Below are 27,128 nucleotides of genomic sequence, written 5' to 3'. Positions count from 1 at the left end.
GTTAATGCTTTTTCTCATATTTTGCTGAGATCATTTACACTCTGATGGTGAGGGTGGCTGAAAATCTGGCATTGCAGACTTCATCTTCTGCCTTTCCTGTCACTCCTCTCCACAGACCCACTCACCTTTTTTTTCTCCATCTTATCTTTTGGTCTCTTCTGTTCTGCAGGAGTAAGTTTGCTGATCCCAGCAGGAGCCGTTCCACAAGGGAGAGTCTATGAAATGTATCTGACAGTTCACAGGAAGGAGAACATGAGGTAAAAAATGCCTTTATTTCCTTGTGCATTAATAGAGTAACTGAAAACCTGTGGTAATAATACTTATGCAAAGCCTACTGCATTGAAACTATTTGCTGACTTGGAGGTAAACACAAGCAAAGCCAAGGATAAACTTTGCCACAAAACCAGCTCAGACATTTGCTTTCCTGATCCAGGTGTTGCAGTCCTCAGGCCAGGGGGATGCTGAATTGTAGAGGAGCAAGGAAAATATGCCAGCATGAGTTTGTGCAGCAGAGAAGGTGTGAAATCACCTCTTGATAAAGACCTGTGCTCCAAAGGAGAAAGGAGCAGAGAGGAAAGGTGATAAATCAGCTCAGTGGAGGGACAGGTGCCTGAGCACCTGATGTGAAAAATATCCTCTCCTGTTAGAGTGAAGGTGAATTTTTATTTTATCCTTCATGGGCTTGGCTAGTCCATGCAGAGGATGGAGCCAAAGCTTTTGGTGTCCTCCACCTCCTTGCTGCTTAGCCCCAGACACCATGTGCCAAAGGCACCCAGAGTTGATGCCGGGATGACCACGGTTGTCTCCTGTTACCTGAATGTGTGGCCAATTCATATTCTAGATCTTAATGTCTACTGACATGTGATCTGGCAGCCTTGAAATTAAAAAAAAATGTTTACAAAAAGGCCAAGGTACCATTTGGAGCCAGTCAGAAGACCCTCATGTAGAGAAAGGTGAGATCTTAGGCTGCAGAATGGACTCGTGCACAAAGGCAGAATGGCCAATGTGAAGCTGAGGCAGTCATTACACGGTACTTTGCCTCTTTCTCCTCCTCATAGCTGGATATGTTTTTTGGCTCAGCCTCTTAATAGCTTTTATTATGTGCTAAGCCACAGCTGTTTATACACTGTGTGATATTGAACACTATTCTTTAGCTTGGTAGTCTTTCACCCAAGCTAAAATAATCTGCTTAAAGAAAAATTAAGTAATCCTTCCACCCACCCTTTTGCATACATTATTCATCAGCCGCTCTTTGAAAATAGCTAATTGCAGCTACAGAAAAAATGTCTCTGTTCATAGCTAGTATTGATTATATTCCTATTACTTTTGGCTGTGAAAGAGGTTTACAAACAGTACTGAACAAAGACTCCTTCCTGAGGAAGGAAAAAAAATCATATGGCATCCCCTGTTATTCAGCTTGCTTCTAAATCTCCCTTTCCAAAATACCTAATTCTTTAAAAAAATTATTTAATTCCTAGATGGTGCTGTATGTGCAATTATTTTCTTTCCAGTCAGTTATGGAGGGAATCCCTGTTACTTTATTCATGCAGCTGTGGACAACTAATGTCACATACTTGTCTAATTTATTTTCTTCAAGGATCATAAAGCCCCCTCTGCATGCTTTGTGAAAGCTGTAACTCAGCAAGTCACACAGAGGATAGAAGGATAGGTTAACCTGTGTTGGGAACAGCATGGCTGGAGATGTGCTGCCTGCCAATCTTGAGCAAGTATGCCAAAGGACACCTGCAGAAGTAAACAGAATGGTGTGAATCCTCATTTACAATGAAGATTTTAGAAGTGATTTCCTTCCCTGGGAGAGGAGAGCAGAGCAGTCTGCCTTGGGGCATCAGGGCTCATTTTATTGTGGTGGCAGTCACTTTCTGGGTGCACAGAGTCCAGCTGCTTATTTGATTTGTGGCAGTTTTTCAGAAAACACACCAGGCTCCTCATGCTCTTGGAAAGCAGCTTCTTCTGGGACATTTAAATGGAGCTCATTGGCTTTTGTCTAGATCACTCAGAACTGAATATTCTGTCCCCTTTCCCCAGGTGCCAGGAGCAGAAGGGGGTGGGTGGCACCCAGCTGTAATGTTCTCCTGCTGCAGGACTGGTTACCAGGCACTTCACTTCAGTACCAGAGCTACAGCTTGGTCAAAGCTTCTTTTTCTGGCTGCATGGGCCACAGATGCTGCTTCATATAATTGGAGTCATATGGGTACCACAAGTTGCTGTGTAGCATAATTATTTTTTAAATCAGCTGCTGCACTCTTGCAGCACTCTAGCAGAGAGTGATAGTCCCCAGTAAGGATGAGCTGCAGACATTTCCTTTCATGGCCAAGAAGTAACTGCAGTGTGTTCAACAAACCCTGTGAGACCCTATATTTCTTTCCATGACCACTGTGCAAATGTGTATGGGTTGAAAAGTCCTGTTATGTGTTGATGTTGTTTGGAAGGGGACACACAGTAAATTATAAAATGCATGTTGTTATCAGAAATGAAGGCAGAGCCTTGTCCTTGATATTACAAGTAGCACTGAGGTGATAATGTGGTTTCCACAGTGGTACCCTAGCAGAACCAGACCAGCAACAGAGAGGGTCCCCACCCCAGCTCACATATCTCCAACAACTTAAGATCTAGCTCACACTTTCTTTGTAGAACTATGAAACTACATATGAATAGTCAGAAACAAAAAATATGTTATCTCACAGACACCTGCAAATTCCCATTTTCTTTTCCTTCCTTTGATTTTATAAGTTGTTTCCCCAGTTAGTCTCTGAAAGCTGTAGTACAGAAATTTGAGAGACTTCACAATTCAGTAATATCACTCTTTGTGCTGCCTTGCAGATTGGTTAGCAGAGCTTTCTGAGACAGTGTGTTTACTCCATTTCATATCCATCAAAGCATGTGAGAGCAGGAAGGTCACCCTAAAAGCATTATCATTTGGCGGTGAATTGGAGTTCTGATAGCTTGCAGTAAACACCATTGGAGGCATTTGTTTCCTCCAAGTGTATCAGCATACTCGTGGCACAGTGGGTTTTCTCTTCTACTGGACTGATGCTCCAGAAGAGTGTTATCCCTGCTCCTGTCCTGCAAGCTCACCCTCATTTTTCTGTCATTTGAGGCAGGATGGATGGCAGGCAGATCCCAGGCTCTCATCCCTGGTTGATCTCATAAAAAGATCCACAGTCTTTATGAAGAAGCTACAGTGGGGAAAATTATATATGGGTGTATGTTTGCACACACATTTTTTCAGTTACACTTATATACATAACATATACATATATATGTATACATGTGTACATGCAAGTACATATATATGTATATGTTATATATATACATATATATGTATATACATATATGTGTACGTATATACATATATAGACATATATACATATACATATGTGTACATGCAAGTACATATATATGTATATGTTATATATATACATATATATGTACATATATACATATATATACATATATATACATATATATACATATATACATATATATGTATATGTTATGTATATACATGTAACTGAAAAAATGACAACCCAATGAGAATATTTCACAGCTATCAGACAGGTTTCTGTCTTGAAGCTGTGTCTTTTTCAGTGGTGAGCAGATGCTCTCTCTCTTAGTCTGGGGAAATGTCACCAACTTTCAGATTTGCAAGGAGTCCCTTCTTCAGTAGTGGTTTCATCTGTAAAATCAGCACACTATATTGGCCAGTACCTGGCAAGATCCTCTTCCCATGAGCATCTATGAGAGGCTTCGTCTTACAGATTAAGTGATTTATTTAATTAATCTGTAATTTAATCCTAAGGATTAAATAGCATAAGTATAAACCTCCAGCCTCCAGGATTTGCTTGACTGCCTCAGGTTAAAAAACAAATCTCGCTGTGAGCTAAATTAGCAGAGCTGTGTTTCCTTCAGAAACATCTGGCAGTGGTCAGTGCTAGATGGGGTCTGGGTCTTGATGGACCACTGGTTTTATCTTGTGTGGCAGTTCCTGTGTTCCTGTGTGAGCCCCCGCTGAGCTCGCACAGCTTTAGGTGGAGCTACTCTTGCATGCTCTAATCAGAGGCAGGAACTGCACAAAACAGCTACAGCTCTGTGAAGGACACTCCTGCCTAATCCATCACACAGGAGGTGTTCCAAATGAGAGTGGAGGTCGCTGTGCCCACAAAATTTGACAACCCTGAAGAACAGAGGAAGCAACACTCTTAAAGGTCTTGATGGAAGACACATATAAATGTGAAAATTTCAAATTAGCTACCTTGAAAAAGAAAAGGGTCAGGTGAGCCTTGCCAGGATTTGTATCAATGGCTTCATAAAGTATGCACAGAGTTTAATATAAAGTCAAGCATCTGATCAATGATTGTGATCCAGTGAGTAATGTTGCTTTTTCACCAGTAAATCTTAAGCTTAGTGATGTGAAATAAAAGAAATTGAAGTCTTCCACATTTCATTTTTCCACCTTCCTTATCTCAGTTGCATAAACAAAATTACTTTGCATCTCCAGAAGACAATTTCTTGAAGTGTCAGTCACTATAATTGAAAAATTCAACATGAAAAAGACCAGAGCATGATAGACTGTCAGAAGAACCAGGGTCTGTCAAGAATATTAAGTTTGAAACTAAAGAAAGAACACATATTAAAAAATAAAGCCCCAGCAATGAAAGGAGAAATAAAATATCTTTCCTCTAACTTTTGGCTAAGCTGTGCAGAAGGGTTGCAACCTGTTGCTATGCAGTAGCCATTCCTCTCTCCCTGCTCTGTCCTGTGCCTCCTGAGCTGCTGTGATTGCCTGGAGCACAGTGGCAGGGAGCACAGTGTAGTCCCACTGAGGAGCAGAGATTTATCTAGTTGTGCTCACATCTGCTGTCTGACAGCTACCTTAATGAATATGGTCTGGCTTATTACAGGGAGACCATCTTGAATGGGTAATCCCATTAAAAACACAAATTTGATTGTGAAGAGACCAGATATGGTGGATAAAAGTTTGTTTGCTTTTAAATATAAGTTGACTGTTTTTGATAATCTCTGAGGGATGGGAAAACATCTAAAAATATCTGAAGACCTTTCAGTTACTGTTAGTGCCTTTTAATAGAAATGCTAGACAGTGAGTAGAATTTTAGTGTCAGATCTTTGAAAAACAAAAACATCTCTTTGTTTTTGGAGTTATACAGCTGAGTGGCCAGTCTCTACTAATAAGATATCCCAAGACTGCTGCAAGCCTAAAGTGAAGTCCATGTTGATGGGACTTTTGTAGGGGGTTGGGTTTGGTTTTTGTTTGGTTTTTTTGGGTTTTTTTTGTTTTGTTTTTTTGTTTTTTGTTTTTTGTTTTGTTTTTTTTTTGGATATCAGCCTAAAAGATCACCCACAGTTTTGATCGTTTCTGCTCATAGATTCAACTCCCTTGCTCTATACACTCCCCTGTGTCTCTGTTTGTGCTGGATCTCCCACAATCTATAACACATAAATCTCAATAACACGTGCTCCTCTAGGCTGGGATCCTAGCTTTGCTGGTGCTGTATCACCTATTTCAGGAGAAGGAGTAAAATTGCCTGTAATGAGTAACTACACAATAACTTGTCTTCAGGGAAATTTGTTGTTTACTAATTCCATGAATTACTGTTGGTTTATGCTTTGAAGAAGAACAATTAATATCCCTTGTATAATGTATCTTGTCTACTGCATCTGTTTCTGTTCTCATTAGCTGTAGTAAGGCATAATCCCTTTGTTTTAAAATGGAAATTGCAAACAGTGAGAAGCAAGAAAAGATTTGTTGGGAGATTTTTGTTCCTTTTCCCTGTCACTTGTCATAGGACACCTCTCTTCTGTCTGTGCCATTGCATTGTCTAGCCTCATTCCACTGGGTTTCTGGTTTATTTCTGAGATCTCATGGTGGTCCCTAAACACACTGCTCCTACCTGCAGTCATGGTAGAGCTGGAGAGGAAAGGGAAAATCACCTCTGATGTGCTCTTTGTCCCGTACAACACCAGGAATCAGATTTGCTTCTTGTCACTGTGTCATGTTACATGTTGATGCCTGCTGTGTTGCAGTAAGCTCACCTGAAATGTTGTTCACTTTTATTGCTTTATTTGTTACTAAGTAACTCTTTGGAAGTTGTTTTGCTCCAGCCTGAGCTACTGAACAATTAATGAGATTTTATATGCTACTCATGTTTTTGCCCTGTCTAGAATTTTGCCATTGTCTTCTGGCTTTCACTGTTACTTGCAGTGATTCCTTATTAATTGTTACCTGCAAATGAAATAATTGGGTTTTCCACATTGTGAATAGAAATCCTGGCCCCACAGTAGTCAGAGAGAGGTTTAGCATAGACTTTAACAGAGCTGGGATATCACCTCAACAGTGACAGTGACCCACTTCACACCACTGGAGAACTTCTCTGCAACTCATTTTATCTCTGTTTTTAAAGGTTTATCTGTGTGAGGTGGATGTTGGAGAGTCACTAGGACCAGCAGGTGTTCAGTAATTTTGTGGTGCCAGTCTCTGATGTGTGCCTGGTTGGGAAATTGGGACTGTAAAGTCAAGCACCCCCACAACTGGCCCATTTTTCTGCTTTTCACTAATCAGACTGTTCTCTATTGTAAATATCCAGGTCAGGACCATGCATATCTCATCCAACTGGCAACAAATCTTCTAAGTCTGGTGACAAAGATGCTGTTTATGAACATGGGGAAAGAATAGAAAGCCTTGATATTTTTAACACGTCCGTTGTATGCTTGCATCCACCTCCCATCACAGTTCCTCACTCTACAGTCTGCAACACACCCTGGCTTGGTGTTCTGCATAATCATTTTGTAGTTGTTCTAATCAGCTGTAAAATGTTGCAGCACAGAATCGTGCTCTTCATCAGAGTCCTAAAATCTGACAGTAAAAAATTTTGGCATGAAGCAGTGACTAAATTTAACTTTACTTGGAGACAACTTCAGACTGTAAGATTTATGAGTACCATATTATTTTAATGACCTTTTGGGGTTTTTTGACTGCAGGCATCAGTGCTTGTTGATTTTAATTCATTTTTCACCTAAAAGGCATCGTATTAATTTTTTTAAGGCAATCGTGATATATTCACTCCTGCATTTTGATTGCTTGTTTTGTAATTCAATCAAAAAAAAATGATAGCTTGTATTTTCTTTTCTTTTTCATGGATCAGTACTTTTAGATGAAGTTAGGTTAACGAGATGATTAAGTCTATAGCTGGTCATATCTGCTTTCCATACAAATGCTATAATTTTGAGAGATCTTTCTCATAAGATACAATGTTTCTTAAAATTTCTTGAATTAGCCATAAGAGAGTGTTCAAATATCCACGAATTCCCAAGGCTGATGATCATTAAAAACCACTGACACACTCTTTAAAGAACACTCAGGTTTTTTTAAGCCTTTCGTTGCTTCTTATGTTCAAAATAACAATGTAAATGTGACAGAAAAAGAAGGCATGTTTTAGTGAAAAACTGTCCAATGATTTATTCAGTCTGGCCTTGCAAAAAAGTGGTACCTCATCTTCTTAATCTGAATCTGATGATTCTCTGCAGTATGCAAGAGGAACTGGACTAGGTCCTCCTCTTGTGTTTCATTTCTTTTGCTTATTGTTTGTTAGGCTAAAATAGCTGGCACAATACATGATAGCTGTCCAGATTGTTATACTTTGCATCTTTTTTGAAAGACATCTATATCGCAGCTGTTTGTTTCCAGTCCATGGATTTTCAGAAACAATTGTTATGTCATTTAGTAAACTCATCAGTTAATTTCCACAGATGCGTATCATCTGGATTTACTGATTTGCATAGATTTAAATTTTCCAATGCCAGACCCTTTTTTTCCTCAAATGCTACAAAAACCTCCACAACATTTGAGACAACCAGGGGTAATTTTCAAAAATGCCTTCATTCCATTTTGAAAAAAAGGATTTCTCAAAAGTTTGTTGTTCATTCTGTGAGATTAATGGGATAGGCAGGGAGAATTAAGGTGGACAAAATTAAATTAGTCCTATGGACATATATTTGCAATAACTACAATAGGTGTGATAAATTTGATATCAAAATAGCTTCTGTCCTGATTTGGCCTCCTTAAAAATGTTATCTAAGATTACCTGCCCTGCTCTTTGCTGCTCTGGTGTGGCCTGACCTTGAATATTGTGAGCAGATTCGGCTACCACAATACAAGAGAGGCTATTAGAGAGCATCTAAACTATTAGGGAGCATCCAAAGGAGGGCAGGGAAGAGGGTAAGGGCCTTGAAGGGAAGCCATGTGAGTATTGGCTGAGATCACTGCATCTGTTCAGCCTGGAGAAGAGGAGACTGAGGGGAGACCTCACTGCAGTTACAACTTCTTTATGAGGGGAAGAGGAGGGGCAGGCACTGATCTCTTCTCTGTGGAGACAGTGACAGGACCTGAGGGAAAGGCCTGAAGTTATGTCAGGGGAGGTTTAGATTGGATATCAGGAAAAGGTTCTTCACCCAGAGGGTGTTTGGGCACTGGCACAGTCTCCCCAGGGAAGTGGTCACAGCACCAGCCTGGCAGAATTCAAGAAGTGTTTGGACAATGCTCTCAGGCACAGGGTGTCACTCTTGGGGATAATCCTGTGCGGGGCCAAAGTTGGACTTGATGATCCTTGTGGGTCCTTTCCAACTTAGGATATTCTAGGATTCTCCAATTACAGCTGCTTCTTTTTTTCTCTCGGTAAAGACAAAGACTTGCAATGTTGTCTCAACAGATTCCTCTAGGACTGATGTAGATGTACTTGTATTTGTAAATGCAGCCTGGAACTGAATCCTCAGCCAGAGCAGAGCACGTGTCGTCCTGTGGGCAGATCAGGATTTTTAGCACAGATCACATTGAATGCTTCTAAAATCCCACTTGCTGGTTTCTGGATCATGAATTTGTCCTCTATTATTTAGGGAGGCAGTTGATGAGGCACATTCAGCTCTATTTGTCATACACCAGATGTCGGGATAGTTAAAGTCACTCATGCTTCCTCTCGTTTTGAGCTCCTCAGCGGTTGGTCTGGGATGGTTTGCACTTGCACATGTGCACACACACACATGAACACACACTGTCATTTTCAAACCAGAGTGTATGTTATGTATCCTAAATATTCACATGATTTCCCTTAACACCGATTCCTAGTGACTGGCAGCAGGCACACTGGACAATACCTGTGTTTTTAGCTGAATAACTCGGGGTAATCACTAGAAATCTTGGGATTTGCAAGTGTGTTTTACCCTTGCACTATTCCTTACCATCCTTTCTCCCTCACCAGCAGTGACACTTGCTCCCTGCAGGCTTATTTGCAATAGCCATTCCAACAGATCTGAATGCCTTTTAAGTAAAATGGAGTATCAATGGTTTGGTGATGCCTCAGAACTCAAACTGCACATCTTAGATGTGCTGTGCACCACTTTCAGTCATGCTTACATGCTTATTAGTTCAGTGTCTTCCTCTTTTTGTCAGTTTTCTCTGTCCTGACAGTAAATAGTTCTCACAAGTGGTGCCTACAGGAGCCACCATTCATTTTTGTGTGTCACTGAAGAGCTGCCAAATGCAGCAGTGACCACATTTTTGCAGTGGGTGAAGTGGAGCCTCTGCAAACCATCTGCAAGGATCCTTCAGAGTGGAATGCAATCAGCAGATATGGCCTATAATTTGCTGACACATAAACCTCCATTTTGACACATGAATGATATTTGGCACAAAAACAAGCAAAAAAGGAAATAAATATGGATTTGGGAAAAATGAAGGAAAAACAAAACCCACCTATTTTGCTTGTACAGTCTTTTTATTTTAAGAGAAGGATTAGTTTTACACACCCAAATGAACCTTTTTGTCTTTCTCAACTCACTTAATGTATCCATCTTTGTCTCCTTGCCAGGCCACCAGTAGAAGACAGCCAAACGCTGCTGACACCAGTGGTGAGCTGTGGCCCCCCAGGAGCCCTGCTAACCCGGCCCGTCATTTTAACCATGCACCACTGTGCAGAGCCAAACACAGAGGACTGGCAGATCCAGCTGAAGCACCAGGCTGCCCAGGGACCATGGGAGGTGAGGTTCCAGAGCTCCAGCCTGTGTGCTGGCTGCATGCAGGGCTCTCTGCTTGTCCTTTACTTGCCTTTCTGAACCTCTATTTTGGGGTTTCCATGGGTGCTACATAAAACTGCTACAGGCAGGCAGGAGTGCCCTTCCCTGCAAGATGTCTAAGCTGCTGAGTGCCCATTCAGAGATCTGCCTTGGGGCACTTTGGCACCTCCTAGTACCAGCAGGTTTCCATGGTGGGAGCCTGAGGTGGTTCCTTGCCAGTAGTATAGCAGGAGAATGTCCCAAGGCAGTGTGGCAAAAGGATCTTCCCACTATAACTGGAGCATAAAGTGATGCTTTCAGCAGGGCTGGGCCATCTTGACAGAGCCCTCCTTTCCAGCTCTGCACTCCTAGGTCCCTGCTGCCACCAGTTTGGTCTCATAATTAATTTGGCAAGGGCACTTTCTCCTGCTGGTAAGTTTAATAAGGTCAGGGTGGCTTCTGAAGGCACTTGGGCTGACAGCAGCAGAAGTGCCATGTCCAGCATTGTCTTCAAAAGCCTCTCGTGTTTGGCCTCCTGCCTGTGGCACTGGCTCTTCCTCCTGCTGGGAGGGAGCACGCAGCAAGCACGGCTCTGTCTCGCCAGCTAATCTGCACCCCACAGCCCGACTTGTGGCACCACACGTGTGTCCCTTACTTGTGGCTGTGTGTTACTGGCACCTATTCATTATCTCCCCATCCTGCTCCTGCCCTAGGCACAGCTTGCTCTGCCAGCCCTGCACACACCCTGGTGTGTGTGCAGCATCCATGGGGCCCCTGGCCATCACACAGCAATCTTCTTCCTCCTGTCAGCTCTGGAGCAGCTCCTCCAAGCTGAGCCTCACACACACACGTGTGCACATTCATGCACACCCTGCAGTATCACTCGGGGCAGCACCTCCTGCCAGAGCCATGCCATGGAGCAGCACCTTGCCCTCCAAAAAGGCTTGCAGTGCCACCACTGCAAATGTGGCAGGTGTGCCTCTCCTGAGACCAAGGGAGCCAAGCTTAATGCCTAATACCAGCTGAGCCCACTTTTTTCAGCTACCAGGTGTGTACATTGCTCTGCAGAGCTGCAGGCAGCAGGGATGAAATGGAAAAGTTGTGCTGAGTGTCATGTGGCATGGAGTGGCTTTGCAAGACGTGGCTGTCACCTGCTGCTGACCTTTCACTCCTGCTCCCTCTCAAAGCCATTCAAAGCACCTTGTGTTGCGTGCAGGATATATACATGCAGGGTTGAATGGAGAAATTAGCAGGGGAGCTGTTTTCCTGTATGCCCAGGGTGCGGAGGTCATCTGCATTCAGGCAGTGTTTTTTTTTCCTCATCCTGCAGTCTTGTCACAGAGGATTATTCTGAGGAAGCAGCAGGTGATATTTCATATAGATGTGGTATTTGGCTGTCACAGAGGTTACTTCCTTCCCTGAGTTTTTATAACTCCTTATTGTCGTGCTTAGGAGGTGAAGGGCAGTTATTTATTCAGCATGCCTGAGACTACTGATGCTGAATCATGGTCACCAAATGATTAGTTCTGCAATACCTCTTTCAATAATGTCTTGGTGATATTTTCATTATTTGCCTAACTCTGCCCAGGGCTTTAAAAGCTGGATTGAAGACAGGGGCAGCATTCGACCTCTAACATCATCACCAGCACCCCAGAGGAATCTGGTCCCTGTGTCTACACAGGATAAAAGCTGGAAGCAGGACATTTAGACCTGGATTCATCTAAGGGGCAAACAGCAAGGACTTTTTGCACCATCCAGGCTTGAAAGGGCATTGCTGCCTGAAAGGAGAGCAGCTCTGAGGAGTCACATGCTGTAACTTGGCCTCTTTCTCTCTTAGGATGTGGTGGTGGTCGGAGAGGAAAACTTCACCACCCCGTGCTATATCCAGCTGGACCCAGAGGCCTGCCACATCCTGACAGAAACCCTCAGCACCTATGCCTTGGTGGGACAGTCAATCACCAAGGCAGCAGCCAAACGTCTCAAACTGGCCATCTTTGGACCGCTGTCCTGCTCATCCTTGGAGTACAGCATCCGGGTCTACTGCCTCGATGACATGCAGGATGCTCTTAAGGTGGTTCTTGGTCTCTTGCTTGCTCTCCCTCTCCCTCCCCAGTTGTCACAGGATTGCAGTCATAGCATACATGGACCCTCTGCTCCATGTATTCACGCTCCCTGTATTGTTTTTCTAATTAGAAGAAGAACTTGACAGCAAGCTGCTGTTTTACAGTTTAACCCTCAGATGCTATAAATTGTCTTTTGCATAGGGATCTCACACCATTTTCCACCCACCAGTCTTTTTTCCTTTGTTTACCTGTATCATATCCTGAATCCTAGGGTTTTTGCATTATTAAAAGGCCATAAGGTACACAGGGCTTCATTCGTTATTCATGTATTTTTAATGCTAAGTGCCAGCTCCCCAGAGATGGGAAAACATATAAATGCTTCTTTGTAAATACTTGATAATGATAAAAGAAGCTTCTGGCCCGTTAATCACTGCCTGCTTTCATACTGCTTTATTACACCCCTTTGCGTGCAGCTTTTTGTGTTGGGAATTCACAAGTGGAATAAAGCAAAGCTGCTGCTATCCCTAACTGGATAACCTTACTCTCCCTGCATAATTCTGGCATTCACACAAACACACACTCACTACATGCAGATGAGCAGAGAGGTACCCATACTCACTATTTCTCTTTATAAATACCTGTATTCATACAGAAGATATCTATAATAGATGCCCTCATGAAATATGTAGCTACAGCTGCACAACTGAGTTTATTAAAAGGTGGGGTTTTTCCTTTAGCTGTAGGTAGTGCTACTTCACTTCTTTGTGGCAAAGTGACTTCAAAGCCTGACTAAGCAGAGTCATCCTGCTGCTGTACATGCTTTTGTTTCCCCGGGTCTAGCTGGGAATTATTTGGATTTAAACCCAAATACACTGGCTGGGAGATGTTTGTGTTTTTCAGAACAGTGACTTCCATCACTAAGAGCAGCACACTTGGTTGTCCTCCCTGATAGTATCTGATATTGCCTGCCTAGGCTTTGCTGAGGGGGTGCTTTTGTACATGTAAGAAAGACAACAAGTATAACGGTTCAAGCAGGCACATGGGGACTTCAGCATGGTTTTGTCCTCTGGGAGCTTGGTCTCTGTCACTGCATTGGTGTTACCAACCTTAAAACAATTATTTTCCCTGGTCTGATTTCCCTTTTGTTTTTCCTATTAAAAAAAAAAATGTGGAAAGGATCTTTCATAGCAATCAAGCTTCAAAAGTCCTGATGGTTTTATGCCTGTGCTGCGTAATATAATTTTCCATGGGTTTGACAAGGCCTGAGGTAATAATAACTGAGTTGGAGGGGCCTTTGCCAGCCAGCTAATGCAGTCAGAGCTGAGGAATCTAATTAGGAATTACTCAGGAGCTGTTGGTCTGTTTCTAATAGACTGTAGGGAGAGTTGTGTGGTAAAGTTAATCCAATTCAGTGCAACAGCAGAAGGGATCAGGAAAGGTGCACAGGAGAACCATCCTTCACCTGAGAAGCTGCAGCCAAAATTTGGGAGGGCAACAGGTCAGTCCTTGGGATCTTGCTGCAGTTAGAGCCCAAAGTGAAACTGCAGATTAGTGAGGAAAGGTGAGCAAAGTCAGGAGGCCACCATCCCACTCTGTACCTACTGCTTTCTTACATCCAGTTCATGGATTTTAATTTTTTTTCTCTTTGGTATGTCCACCCCAAGACTGGGGGGGCACCCATGGGGTTCAAGACCCGGCCAGCTGGTTGTTTGCAGGAGGACAAGCACATCTACTTGCTGGCCACAGACTCTTATGAATATATGAACTGCCCTCCTTTGGAAGTGTAAGGAAGGAGAAGATTGAGGAAAAAGAAGCCCAGTAGAGCAGCTGTAGATGAGTAAAATAGGTGTAGTTGGAAGGGCCGGCTATGGTCCAGTGTGTATGACCAGGCATGTACAAACTGGTGCATACAAACCAGTGTGTACTAAACATCCCTGTGTGACAATGTTGTGTAGACTCAGTCTATGACTATTTAGATAGAAGAAAAAAAGGTTGGGGTATTTGGCATGTGCTTTCACAGCAGCTGGTACTGAAGCAGCCCCTGCTGTGCTGGGAGGACATCCTTGGCACTGCTGTATTGCCAAAGGGAAGGCATTCACAGGGCACTTACCACTGGGTGTGGGGACAAGGCGTGCAGACAGGGCTGGGCCAGCAGATCCTGACATTAGAAGTATTTCAGAAAGGAAAGAAAAGTTGTAAGCAGCAGGTGAAGCACCAGCTGCAACATCTCCATGTCTCGAGGCTGGCTGCTCTGGGCAAAGCACAGCAAGGGTAGGGAAGAGCAATATTCCCATATTGCATTGCCTGAGCTTTGGAAGAGCCTTTGTAGGGGATTATGTGTATTTTTTAATAGACAACCAAATGCATTCTGTTATTATTTACAACCAGGAATGAGTGTGCCATATGCTGAATGTATTTTAACAGCCACCAAAGGAAGACAAGTAGTTGCAGCATAAAGCTCAGTGCAGTGTTTATCCAGCAGACTTTTCCCTCCCATCATGCAGAGTAAGCACTCGCAGCTGAGCTGCCGGCACCCGCAGTACAGTAGGGAAGTGTAATGATTTGCCATCAATAAGGGCTTGGTTATTGTGGGAGCAGCTTAGTGAAGCTCCTGGTTGCTGTGGAGCAGCATGGGCTCAGTGCTGATCACACATGCAGCATCCTCTGCACCACAGGGTCCTGAGCCACCTGGATGGGATGTTCACAAAAATGCCTTTTAGGCAAGGATGAGGGGAATTGTCACCTTGAGCACTGGCCTCTTTTTTTAAGGTTAACTTTTGCACCTTGAAGAAGATGCCCAGGGTTAAAAAAAAAAGAAAAGAAAGACAAAGGAAAAAGTAATAACAGGATAACTATAAAGAAATCCATCTGCTTTGCTCTCTTTATTGATGTGTGACTTTGAGATTAAGGTATGTGACCTGTCTGTGGCAGTGTGGCAGGGGCTGAGCAGCCAGACACATGGCAACAGCTGCCTCCCACACTGGGGGCATGTGAAGGACTTCAGGCTGTAGCAGGGTGACAGTCCCCAACCTGTCTTGTGCTGCACAGCAGGTGTCTTCAAAAAAACACCCAAAAATGGGCACGACAGGCCTATGATCTTCTCTCTGTTATTTAATGCATTTTTTTTCCTTTTATTGAAGAAAGGCACAGCTTGGACTGAACACCATTGTTTGCTTGTGCCCTTTTAATGAAGAGGCCCAAGCTGCGGCTGTTCTGGTGCCACGGGTGATGGAGTGATACTTTACAGAGCTCCCTCTCCTAGGAAATAACTCCTTCCTTGCAGAGTGGTGAGAGACAGTGGGCAGGGTGACCACAGCCACCTCAGCATGGGGCAAGCAGTATGCAGCTTGGGTTTTGGCTCAGGAGGACACAGAGGTGCCAGCCAGCAGGATAAGCATTGCTCTAAAAAAAGGCCGTATGGCAGGAACCAGCCAGTGTGTTTGAAGGGCTGTGCAAATCATGGCTCCAAATTAATTCTGAATTAATTAGCTAAATGGCACGGGAGAAGCACAGGCTGCTTGGCATCGTCCAGTTAAAGCCTGTGGAAAAGTTACAGTGGCCCAGGGTGGCTACCAGAAGTGGTTTGTTGAAACTAGAAACACAGATCTGGTGGGTGGGATGGTGCAGCATCACACTGCAGTTTTCCTGAACAGTAGTGCAGCTCCCAGAGCTGGTACAGCACAGGCAGGAGCAGTTTCTTGGCACACCTGTCCTGCATGCCTGAGAGGTGGCATCTGCAATTAGCTCACACAGCTCCACAAGTCATCTTCTGGACATTCCAGGGAGGTAACTGGGACATAATGAAGATCTATAGTAATCAGATAATTACTATTGATTGCTCTTTAGACATCTTGATGAAGTAATTAGGTGGCACTGGAAAGAAGCTGGAACTGATTCATTGGCATACCCTTAATCTGAAAGGTTTCCTGATTTTGTTTCTTTTCCTCTAATAGCCAATAAAAGAACATTGTTTTAGCTTCAGAATCTGCCAGATGTTTTCTTATATGCTTACTACCTCCCTCAATGTAGTCAGGAGCAGCTTAGCTAAAATGGGGACTCCTTTATTTGGCCTGGGCAGAATCCCAGCCTTGTGTGCTCCTGTATTCCTTGAGCATCTCCACTGTGTGTGATTGTCTTTAGCCACATGAGACTTGTTGGCTGGTTGACTCCTTTAATTAAATGGGACTGAGATTGGCTATGTTGGTTTCTAATGGGGCTCATGGAAGTGCCTTTATACTTGCTTTTTCCATGTGGTCCACAATTAGGCTGTTTGTAGACAACATTCCACTGTGGTCTTATTAATTACAAGCTCATATTTAGCTTCATAAAATGACCAGACTCTTGGCTTGCTAAATTTTAATCACATGATCAATATTTCAGTAGCCCTGAACCTGTGTATTCATATGAACAAAATGCTCCATCACTGTCTCTTGGGCTGTTTCCATGCCATCCTGCTGGCCAGTGTCAGGGTTGGTATCTGTTATCTCTTGTACTCCTGCCACAGGGCAGGAGACCATGAGCTGACTCACCAGTGGTATGCACAGGTCCCATGTCAGCAGGACCTACACAAACAGAGTTCCCAAAAACCAGACAGTAAAGCTACCATCAGATGTCCAGTTTGATGAGCAACAGAGATCGAGCTATTTCTCTTCTCAAGCACTGACTGCACGCAAAGTCTTCACATTCCGTTGAATAGCATAGAATTGAGCTTCTGCTTACAGGACATGTGAGAGCACACTGTGTCTCCCTGCTGGGCTGCTGCTGGATGAAGGAGGTGAGAGGGTTACAATCAGATCAACTAATGCAGTTCCAGTTCACAGGGACACACAATTCTGTGTGATGCCTGTGTATTTTTTAATATGTTTTTTAATATGTTTTACACAGGTTGCAGCATCTACAGCACACAACCTTGAGGATTCTGAAGACCAGTGTGCTGTCTTGATGAAACCTGACCACTTTCTTCTTTTTATCCCAATACTGCAGGAGGTCCTCCAGCTTGAGCAGCAGATGGGTGGGCAGCTTTTGGAAGAGCCTAAAACTTTGCATTTCAAGGGAAGCACCCACAACCTCCGTCTGTCCATTCATGACATTGCCCATTCTCTCTGGAAGAGCAAGCTGCTGGCTAAATACCAGGTGAGCATAATATAACATTCACATTGGATGCTAGCAGTGAGGCTTAAAGAAATACTGTCACACACAGGTGTGTTTAAAAAACACCAGGAGTCAGGCTGTAGTTCCATGTTTTTCCCCTGGACCATTTTCAGTCACATTAGCATGAAGCCTGCAGTCCCTGGTGACATAGCATCCATGCCTTAGTTCCACATCCCTCCCTGACTATACTTTTTTGCTTTCCTCCTGCAGGAAATTCCCTTTTACCACATCTGGAGTGGATGTCAGAGGAACCTGCACTGCACCTTCACACTGGAAAGATTCAGTCTGAATACCCAGGAGCTGGTGTGCAAACTGTGTGTGCGGCAGGTCGAAGGAGAAGGACAGATCTTTCAGCTTAACTGCTCTGTCTCAGAGGTAAATGACACTTGTGTACTTTTCTATCCAGCTTCAGAAATATGGAATGGCTAAGAAGGTAAAACCTTTCCCATTGGGTCCTCTTTAGTGCTTCCTGAGTGCTGGTATGGACATAAAGAATAGATTAGGTCATTGCTTTTTCTCTCCTGTTGCATTTTTCCTTAGTTTCTCTCATGAAGTAAGCATCCCTCCTTCAAAGGTGGGAGGTCTCTCTGCTAGTGCTGCCTTTCTGTATCTGTCTGGAGGAGCTCTTTGCCTACCACTCCCTAAAACATCTCATGAAGCTCTTACAGTCCTGTTTCCTTGGCAGTCCATGAGACCCAGTATGCTCCCTGGAGAGAGAGAAAAGAGAATAGGAAAATGTCAGTGCTGTGTGTTCCGTGAGCCACTCCCCTCTGATCCCATGTAATAGCTGCTGTGCAATAGGAAATATCAGATGGTCTGGTTGCAGTAACTTTCCTCATTGTGTTTTGCTACTACTACAAATCCTGACTTTTGTCTATGGCAATTTTTCTTTTGATGGCTGTCATTTTCCAGAAGAAATACTATCATAAATTTGCTAATGCTGTGTAGCACCTGGAGAATTTTAGCTCCATGGGGCAGTCAAGTTTGGGGCTGAGATGGAGCAACAAATTCAGGTGTGAAGTGGCATTGACTTCAGTGATTGTGCTGGTGGGTTTTATCCCTGGTACCCTTGGCAGCTACAAAGAGCAGACTCTCAGGTGGCAATTACTGCTGGCTGGCTTGGGGAAGGGCTGCAAGAGCAGAGATGAAAGTTGCTTGTGCTGTAGGGCTCTGACAGCGAGCACCATTACCCATAACATCTGCTTGGTTAGTGGGTGTAAAGTTACAGATTCATCTGGGGACTACACAGCATTAAGGACAGATGGTAAAACAAGCATCATAAACAATTATTGTAATAAGTGCTGCATTGAGGTAATCACTAATTTAACCTCACAGAGAAGAGAAAGAGCTGAAAGTAACTTTAATGAAATGCATGTATACACTATAATCATCTTCAGCTGGTTGTGTGTAATAGAGCCTGGTAATAGATTCAGAACAGGATAATATTCTTGTCTTGTGCTGTGATCCTATCCATCAAGGATGAATAGAGGGAGTGAACAATACCACTGTGATCAAGGCTGCCTCCTGCAAAATTGCCCCTTGTTGACACCTTGTGATGTTCCCAAACTCCAGCAAGGAACAGGAGGACCTTGGGCTGCTAAGAGCTGGGATATAGGGTTATCTAGGGAAAAATCCTATAGCTCAAAGATCTGATGAAAGGGTCATCACCTAAAAGGGTAATAACTGCAACTTGGAAACCAATGTATGCGTCTAGAAGCGTGATAAAGACATCAGACCAGGCATCAGGAAACCATAACTCTGGTTCCTCACATTTTCTTCTGAGGTTAGGCTAGTGGTATCCAGCCAGCAGTTAGGCATTGCAAGACTGTGCTGGCATCTTTCCTTATTGCTGCATCTGTCTCTCTGCCACTGTCACTCTGTGATAAAAATTTAGTAACACAGTTTCCTGAATCCTCCCTTGATGGGCTTTCTTTTTAGTCCACTGCAAAGGATGTAAAACTTCTGCAGATTAAACTGTCTTATACTGGCTTTATACAGTGTCTACCTCTGGGACTTCAAAAATACAAATGCAGTGAGTGCCAAAACACGCACATTTGCAAAGCAGGAGGAGAATTGTGATAAAGGTCTCCCCTGATTCATTTTTGAAGCCCTCCCTCTTTTTATCTTGTACCATTCACACTCACACAGAAGAGCCACAGGACAATGGTACAGATACCTGGGCCCCTTCTGCAGCAATCCTGAAGCCCCTGGGGCTGCAGGCCACCTAGAGAGCCAGGGCAGCACTTGTGTCCTTTGGCCCAGAATATAAAGAAAAGGTTATCAGTCTGCAATGCCTCTGCCACCACCCTACTGCCACTTCCAGCCTCCCAGTGTGGGTGAGCCTGCACACAGCACCAGCATCAGGCACATCATTTTCCTGGCTCCCGGGCAGTACCTGCTGCCAGGCTTTGGGTACTGGGGTTGGGACAGGCAGTCTGTGATCCACAGCCTTGGCACCCAAGTACAGATGCCACATTCAACGTGTTAATTGAGGACATTACAGGGTTGTGTAAATCTTCCTTAGTTGGAAATTTCTCTGATTGCCTAAAATGCCATGCCTTTAACAAAAACAACCCAAAAAACCTAAAACAAACAAACAAACAAAAAAAAAAGCCAAAAAAATTCATATTTATACAGTGGAAGAGAATTAATTGGTGTACATAAAAGAGTGGAGCCAGAAGGTTTCATTCCGTGCATTGCTCATGGACATTGGCTCTTCCCTTTCCATCTCTAAATACATTTTTGGGGGGTAAACCAGAGATTGCACAGGACTGTGAGCATCTCCAGAAAAATCCTTGGAGGGTTTGTGATTACAGCTTCAGCCAGGAGCTGCCTGGCTTTAAGACTGTTTCAGGTATTACAGCTCCTTCCCAACAGCCAGTTTGACACAAAGCAACAAGACAGTTCACAGAGGAGGAAACAAATTGATATTTAATGACAAGTCTTTAGCATGAGTGTTTCTGGCTGCCTGGGGCTGTGATCTGGCAGAGGGGGAGGAGTAGCAGCTCCCCTATTTCTACTAGAAAAGAATACCAAATTGTGAAATAGACTAAGCAGCATTAGGGCAGAACCAGCCATGTTTGCTGCTTTTTCCATCACGGTCCCTGCAGGACCTCGCTGTTCCTAAACAAATCCAACCATCCAAAGTTACCAGCTATCATTGTCCCACCAGCTACCAAGCCTTTGGGCACTAAATCCATCCAGGCCAAGGAGAAGACAAAATCCTTGCCCAGAGGAGCCAACTGCTGTTATTACCGGTGGTGTCAGCAGTGGTGCCATGGGGACCCCTCCAGCTGGGAGGACCGCATCAAAGAGCATCAGCACCACACCTGCAGGGGACAAGCTGGCTTTGGGGATGACTTTTCCCTTGAAACACCTGCTGCCACTGCTGCCACACTGCCTTGGAGCACAGCAGGTGTCTTGGGGAGAGGGGGCAATGCCTGTCCCCACCTACCCCACCCCCTGCTCTGAGCACATGCTCTCCATCTATTTCCAGAGTCAAAGTCACAAGCAGATGAGGGCTCAGCTTGTGCCTGGGGTGGTACTGACTGTTTGTCTGTGGTCTGCAGAGTATTGGAGACTTCAGAGAGCTTGGGTACTGCCAGAGGGATGTCAGTAGTGCGAGCCTGTTTTGTGGTTAGAATTTATTTTATTGATTCCTTGTTAAGTGGTTCGTTCTGTTGTACCCCCATGTTCTCCCCAAGCTGGTTTACCCCAGGTTTTAACCTCCCTTAAAGCTGTCCCTCATGCCATTCCCCACCCCTTGTTCCAGCTCTTTCCCTGCCAAGGCAACCAGCCCTTGATTCCCGAACTTTCTCTGCTGCTTAAACCTCAGGCCAATCTCTGTCTGCAACACCCCTTTGAAATTCCCCTATTTCCTCAAAGCCCCATTGGCTCATGTGACCCATCCTCTCCACTTTCCTAACCCCAGTTTGCCCCAGACACTTGATGTAATCTGCCTCTTCCTCCCTCGAGGATTCCCTATTGGTTAGCTGTTTGTGTGCACCTCCTCACTTTTGTCTGAACAAAACCCCTTGCACAAGGGAGCTGGAGGGTTTTTTGTCCTGCTCCCTTCACCTGTAATAGACTGTTCCTTGTGGAAAAAAAAAAGATCAGCTGGCGTCCAATACGCGGTGCCAGCTGGTGCTATCCACTGGAGTCTTTAGCAAGCTCTTCTGGTTCACCAGCAGCCACACCAAGGTGTATAGAACAGCTCCAGGATGAATTCACCAGGAGCTGAACTTCAGAGGCTCTACAAGCCTGGTGCTGGCTCAGTGGGACACTGGGGTTGGGAAGATGCTGGGAAGGGGATCTTGTCAGCCATGCCAGGAAAGCCCAGCTCTGCTCTAGCAGTAGCACCTTGCTCTGAAATGTGTCTAGAGTGACTGATCCTTCATTATTTCCAATAAGTGATTAATTAAGATGGCCATTTTGTCCAGCTGTAGTAATATTTACCCTTAAAAAAAAAAAAGAGGAGGAAAAAAAATTTTCTTTCTACCCAAAGCTGATTATAAATATTTCTATTTTCCAGTGGACTAACATGTTTATGTTAGTGTTTACTAGATTAGCAGAGGGCTGCAAGTAAAAGCCCTGTGTCTCAGAGGATGTTGTTCTACCATTGTCTCTTCACTCAGTAGCAAAACTGATGGGTTGTTCAGGCTTTTTTTTCTATCTTTCCAATCTCAGGAACCTACTGGCATTGATTACCCTGCCATGGACTCAGCGGGCACCCTCACCACCATCGTGGGGCCCAGTGCTTTCAGCATCCCCCACCCGATAAGGCAGAAGCTGTGCAGCAGCCTGGATGCTCCCCAGACCAGGGGCCACGACTGGCGCATGCTGGCCCACAAGCTGAAACTGGACAGGTGAGCAGGGCTGCCCATTGTGGTCAGGCAAGGGAACTCCTAGGGAGGGGGGGATCTGTGCAAAAACATCCTGGTGCTGAAAGCACATGGACACACTGGTCATGCTGACTGCAGAGGGGAAGAGCACCTTGACAGCATCAACAACAGGGGCGGGTTGAAATCATATGAATTCAGGTAGTTTCCATGCAGCTCAAAACCAGCAAGTTTCCTTTTGGCTCATTGCAGGTACTTAAATTATTTTGCTACAAAATCAAGTCCCACCGGGGTGATCCTGGATCTCTGGGAAGCCCAGAATTTCCCTGATGGCAACCTGAGCATGCTGGCAGCAGTTCTGGAAGAAATGGGAAGACATGAAACAGTTGTTTCTTTGGCAGCAGAAGGAAATTACTGATGCAGCCTTGGCATGACCAGGAAGGACAGACGCAGGGAGCGGTAATGCCCTGTTATTGCAAAGGAGAATTGAAATGAAAACCCAGACCAATGAGTTACACAAGAGACGTTTCAGAGAAGAAAGCAAGCGAACAAACAAAAAAAACCAGCCCTGACCTTCACACGTGCTCTCCTTGTACATTATCACAGGATCAGAAAGAGATCATGCAAAGTTGTACCTTGAAAATATAAATCAACTTAATGTTCCTCTCGGCTTGGCTGTACACTGCTTGGTACAGGTTTTTACAGTTTCCTAGGAAACGCTTTTTATTGCTATCCAGATATATGGATAAACTTTCTTAACAATCCCAGTTTCTATGGATGTTGTTTACATCAAATTCTGGACAGGGGTAAGGAAACTGTCCATGGCTCTTTATATTTTTTGTTTAAAGCCATTGTAGACAAGGCTATGGACAGTTGGTTGTGGCTATTTCAGCTTATTGGTTTCTGGTGAATTCAGATTTTGGCTACAATTCTGCACATTGGTTGTCTCACAATGATCCTCCTGTCATTGTTCTGTTTCCTAGACCTACTTGTAAAAAAAAAAAACACAATCCAAGAAAATCAGGGTGTGCATCTGGAAAGCAGGTACTCTGGCTGATAAGCAGGAACACACAAAATGTTCCCTTTCTTCCCCAAGGCAGTCCCACTGAGCCTGTGTGGAGAATAGCTCTAAGACAGTGGGGAATGAAGGATCTGAGTTAATTTTCAATTCACACCCTTTCCACCCCTTTGCTATATGAGGGGCCAGATATGCAATTCAGAGTGGTTGGAGGGGAGGGGGAGAAACCCAGAAAAAAATGAAAAAGAGAAGTTGCTATGATAGTTATTTACTGATTAGTACCTAGTGCAAGGATTATAATGACTATTATTATTGCCATTATTACTTTATTTCTAATATTGTCAGCAGCAGAATGAATAATTTCTGGTTTTATGGAACCTTTTGTCTCCTCCCTGAAGGTCTTTTAACACGTGTCCCTCTCTATGCTGCCTGTCCTTTCATTTGTCATTGTACTCCTCCTCCAGAGTCCTCTGCCAGCCCACAGAGGCTGCTCACCTCTTGTTAGCATTGCTGTGCTCCATGCCCTGTGCCAAGGCAGCATGAACTGGTGACTGCTGATCTTCACCCACCAAGTGTCTGACCCTGGCATGACAGGTTGTTCCAGGTTGCTCCAAGGAGTCCTGTCCTGAGGTGGCTGTGAACCAGAGATGGTGCAAGCATGTGGAGGCACTGACATCCTCCACCTGATTTATGTATCCAAGGTGGGCCTCCATAATTTTTGCTTTGTTTTGTATCATTCTAAGAGCCATCAGTTCCCCACAGAGCTGCAGGTCTCATTGAAACCCACCACCTCCAGCAATGCTTGCTCTGCCAGGGCTGCTGACAGCCCAGCCCTCTGCTGGGTCATTTCTGTGTGAGATGCACTTGGCAGATCTCCATGGCAGATCTCCATGGAAGCCTGTGTTCCGTGGGGCAGTGCAGGGCAGTGGATTGGTGAAGTTGAAATCCTGTGTGCTGCAGTTTGCTGCCTTTGCTGCTCCTGCCACCAGCACTGCCTGGGCAGGGCAGTGCAGTCCTCAGTGGCTGGCCAGGGAAGACTTGTTCCTCTACAGCCCTCACAAAACAGGGAGGTGGGAGCTTTGCAAAAGGAGCAAACCAAAAATGGTTGTCACTGCAAACATATTTTGTTCTGTTCACTGAAAATTGTGGCTTTGGGTGCATGACAGCACATAGGATTGCAGTAGTTTTACCACCTGACTGGGCTGTCATTTATGTCTGGCACAGAAAGGCTTTTCTGCCCCAGCCTGTCCACTCCAGGTTTCCAGCCAGGCCCTGGTTATTATTGTTGTGCACACATGTGTGCCCCTGTCCACATATGCATTACCATTCCATATGCTTCCCAAGACTGAAGTTAGCTTGTTCTCTTTTGTGCTTTTAGTTTTGCTTTCCCCAAGGCTTTCCAGATTGCACCTTTGAAGGTAACTGAAAATGTCATCGGTCAAAATGAAAAGAAAATTTCATCTGACCTTTTTTTCCATTTGACATTTCCACAGCCTTGTCACTTTTTGCTTATAGTTCCCTGACCAGTGAGTTAGGTTTTGATTGACCACCAGACAGCCAGCACAAAAAGTTCCCTTCCTTGTAAGAGATAACCAGGCAGTTTGCAAACAGCATTTCAGTCAAAACTGGAGACCAGAGGACATGCATTGTAACTTTCAACATCTGTGTGCATTTTGCTCATGTAAGCCCCACCTTCTCTTAATGTGGAGATGCCATGGGCATCCTCTCAATGAACAACCATCTTCTTTTTCACCTTGGGCATCTGGTGCAGCCCACTGCAATGCTAATAGAAATTTTGCTTTCAACTTCTGGAGAGTTGGACTGGGGCTTTCAGCTCTGCCCTTTCTCCACTTTAATTTTCCTCAGAGGGCTAAAATGGCTCTTAAAGGTAGGTCTCAGCTTTTCTCCTTCCCATGCCATTTTTAGGTGTAATCAGTTGTGTTTAGTTTGTCCTTTTTCACCTTTCCCATGCGTCCTTCCTTGACTTCTCTTCCAAGGCAGGTGCAGGAGCTGAATTGTCCTTAAACCCTTTGGCCTTTTCATCTCAGTCTGTCTTGGTTGATCCCCAGGCTCACTTGTTGCTCCCCAGCTCTCAGTTTTTTCTAGGTGGGCAGCATGTGCACCCTTCTCACCAGGATCAGGGCCACAAAGTCTCTCCTATTTATCTGTACTGCTATGAGTTGATGCTCCTTTGGCCAGCCCTCTGACCTGTGTTCTGATGCCTTCTGCAAGAGAAACAACTGGCAGATGAACAACTTCCTCAGTGTTTTGGGGCATTTCCCTTTCACAACATCACAGTAAAGAGGATTTATTGTGAGGAAAAATGCACACTCCTATTAAGAGGAGCATCCACAGAGGTCAGGAATGTACCCTTCATCACTGAACATGACATGGGCAGCAGCATGACTGCCACTGGGTGGTGAAGCTGCTGTTCTTCCCCCCTGACTGCTCAGAAACCACCCACGATCCCCTGCTGCAATCACAGGCTGGGTGGTTTCTCCAGCAGCAGCTCCACAGGCTTGGCAGGCTCCCAGCACAGCCCCTTGGGCTGCCTCAGCCCTGACAGGGCAGGGAGAGCCAGGGGAAGGTTCCTCCACAGAGCCACAGCTCATCCCAGCAGCTCTGCACCCATTCTTTGCCACTGCTGCTAACAGCAGCTCCCACCTCACCTCACACTTCCCTGCATTAATTTTGCTCAGTTTTTTCTTTTTTTCTGGGGGAGTGGCAGTGGCACTGTGCACTGTGGGAGAGGGCTCTGGCTGCTGGTATTCACAACAGCATCCCTATCCTGTTGCCCCAAGGAGAGCAGGTGGGAAGCAAGGGCAGCCAGATGGGTTCAGGATGTTGTTTTTGGTGGGAGAAAACCCAGCAGCAGTTCCTCTGCCTGGATTGCATGGACACAGTGCCATCTCGTGGGGCTGAGCCCCAGCTCCACCACATCACTGCCGCCACAGCAACACCGCACGGGAAAAAGCTTCCTGAAAAAGCAAAGGAGGTTGGCAGACAGAGCTGACTCTTAAAAGTTGTTGTAAGATTTTATGTCAGGTGAGCACATCTGCTTTAAGAGAAAAAAGCAAACAACAAAAAAAAGGCTGCAGGCTTCTTATCCTCCAGTTATTACTATTTTTTAAAATGCTCTTCCTTTTAGTTGTTCACCTTTGGCTCTGTACTGCAGCAGTTTTGCTGCTCTTCACACCATCTCTTCATTACATGTTGATTGCTAGTGCTATAAATAGTATATATATTATATAAATATATATAAAATATCTACTGACTTCAAGGAAAACCTTTAATTTCCGACTAAGAAACATTTATTGGAGGCAATCCTTTTCACCTTTTTTTTTCTTCAGTTCTTCTTGTGTTGTGTTCTTGTAAAGGTGACTGTCAGTGTATAGGGTAAGTTTGGGGTTTGGTTGGGTTTGTTTTTTTTTTCAAAATTTATGATCACAACTGCTCCACTGTATCTTGCTAAACAGTGCAAGACCTAAGTGCTGTTTCAGTGGATCTTGAAAATTTTGCAGCAGTGAAGGTGTCTCCAGTCAAGATTTGCTTATTTGGGAGACCAAGACTTTTTTCTGTCTCGCTGGCAGAAATGCAGACACTCATGAGACATGTTGGAGTCTGCAATACCCACAGAGCCAAACATGTCCATTCCTTGGGTTTCCTGCTATTTCAGTTGCTTACATATGGAATAAATGTATTTACATGCAGTAAGCCTGTCATTGTGGACAGTGTCCTAATGTCTTGTATTGCTACCTACAATAGTTTCTTTTTGGTTCTCCTTTTCTTCTTCTTTTGGGGGCAGGGGGCATTGGGAAGGGAGGGTTGGGTGGGCCCTTAGACCCTTGTATGCGCTACCAAGTAGTTACCACAGCTCTGAGGTTAATTTTAAACACAATCATTTTGTTGAGGTTGGCTTGGGTTTTTTTAATCTTGTTTTCAGGGCACTTTGTAAACAATTTTACTGAGTGTTCA

At 44.4% G+C, this 27,128-nt stretch overlaps 1 protein-coding gene across 2 annotated transcripts in view; it reads left to right on the top strand.

Annotated features, from left to right (window-relative positions):
• Positions 1-22,798, top strand: part of UNC5C (unc-5 netrin receptor C) — a 243,480-nt gene extending 220,682 nt beyond the window's left edge. For both annotated transcript variants that reach the window (XM_066548065.1, XM_066548066.1), the window contains 7 exons: positions 170-257; positions 9,900-10,068; positions 11,921-12,154; positions 17,130-17,279; positions 17,508-17,672; positions 21,984-22,162; positions 22,388-22,798. In XM_066548065.1, coding sequence (XP_066404162.1) covers positions 170-257; positions 9,900-10,068; positions 11,921-12,154; positions 17,130-17,279; positions 17,508-17,672; positions 21,984-22,162; positions 22,388-22,553 — 1,151 coding nt within the window. In that variant the 3' untranslated portion in view covers positions 22,554-22,798. The remainder of the gene's footprint in view (positions 1-169; positions 258-9,899; positions 10,069-11,920; positions 12,155-17,129; positions 17,280-17,507; positions 17,673-21,983; positions 22,163-22,387) is intronic.
• The last annotated feature ends 4,330 nt before the right edge of the window (positions 22,799-27,128 follow it).

This window comes from Molothrus aeneus, chromosome 4, assembly GCF_037042795.1.
Source record: "Molothrus aeneus isolate 106 chromosome 4, BPBGC_Maene_1.0, whole genome shotgun sequence".
NCBI lineage: Eukaryota > Metazoa > Chordata > Aves > Passeriformes > Icteridae > Molothrus > Molothrus aeneus.
The sequence above is the reverse complement of the archived record's forward strand: the minus strand, read 5'-3'. Positions and strand labels throughout refer to the sequence as shown.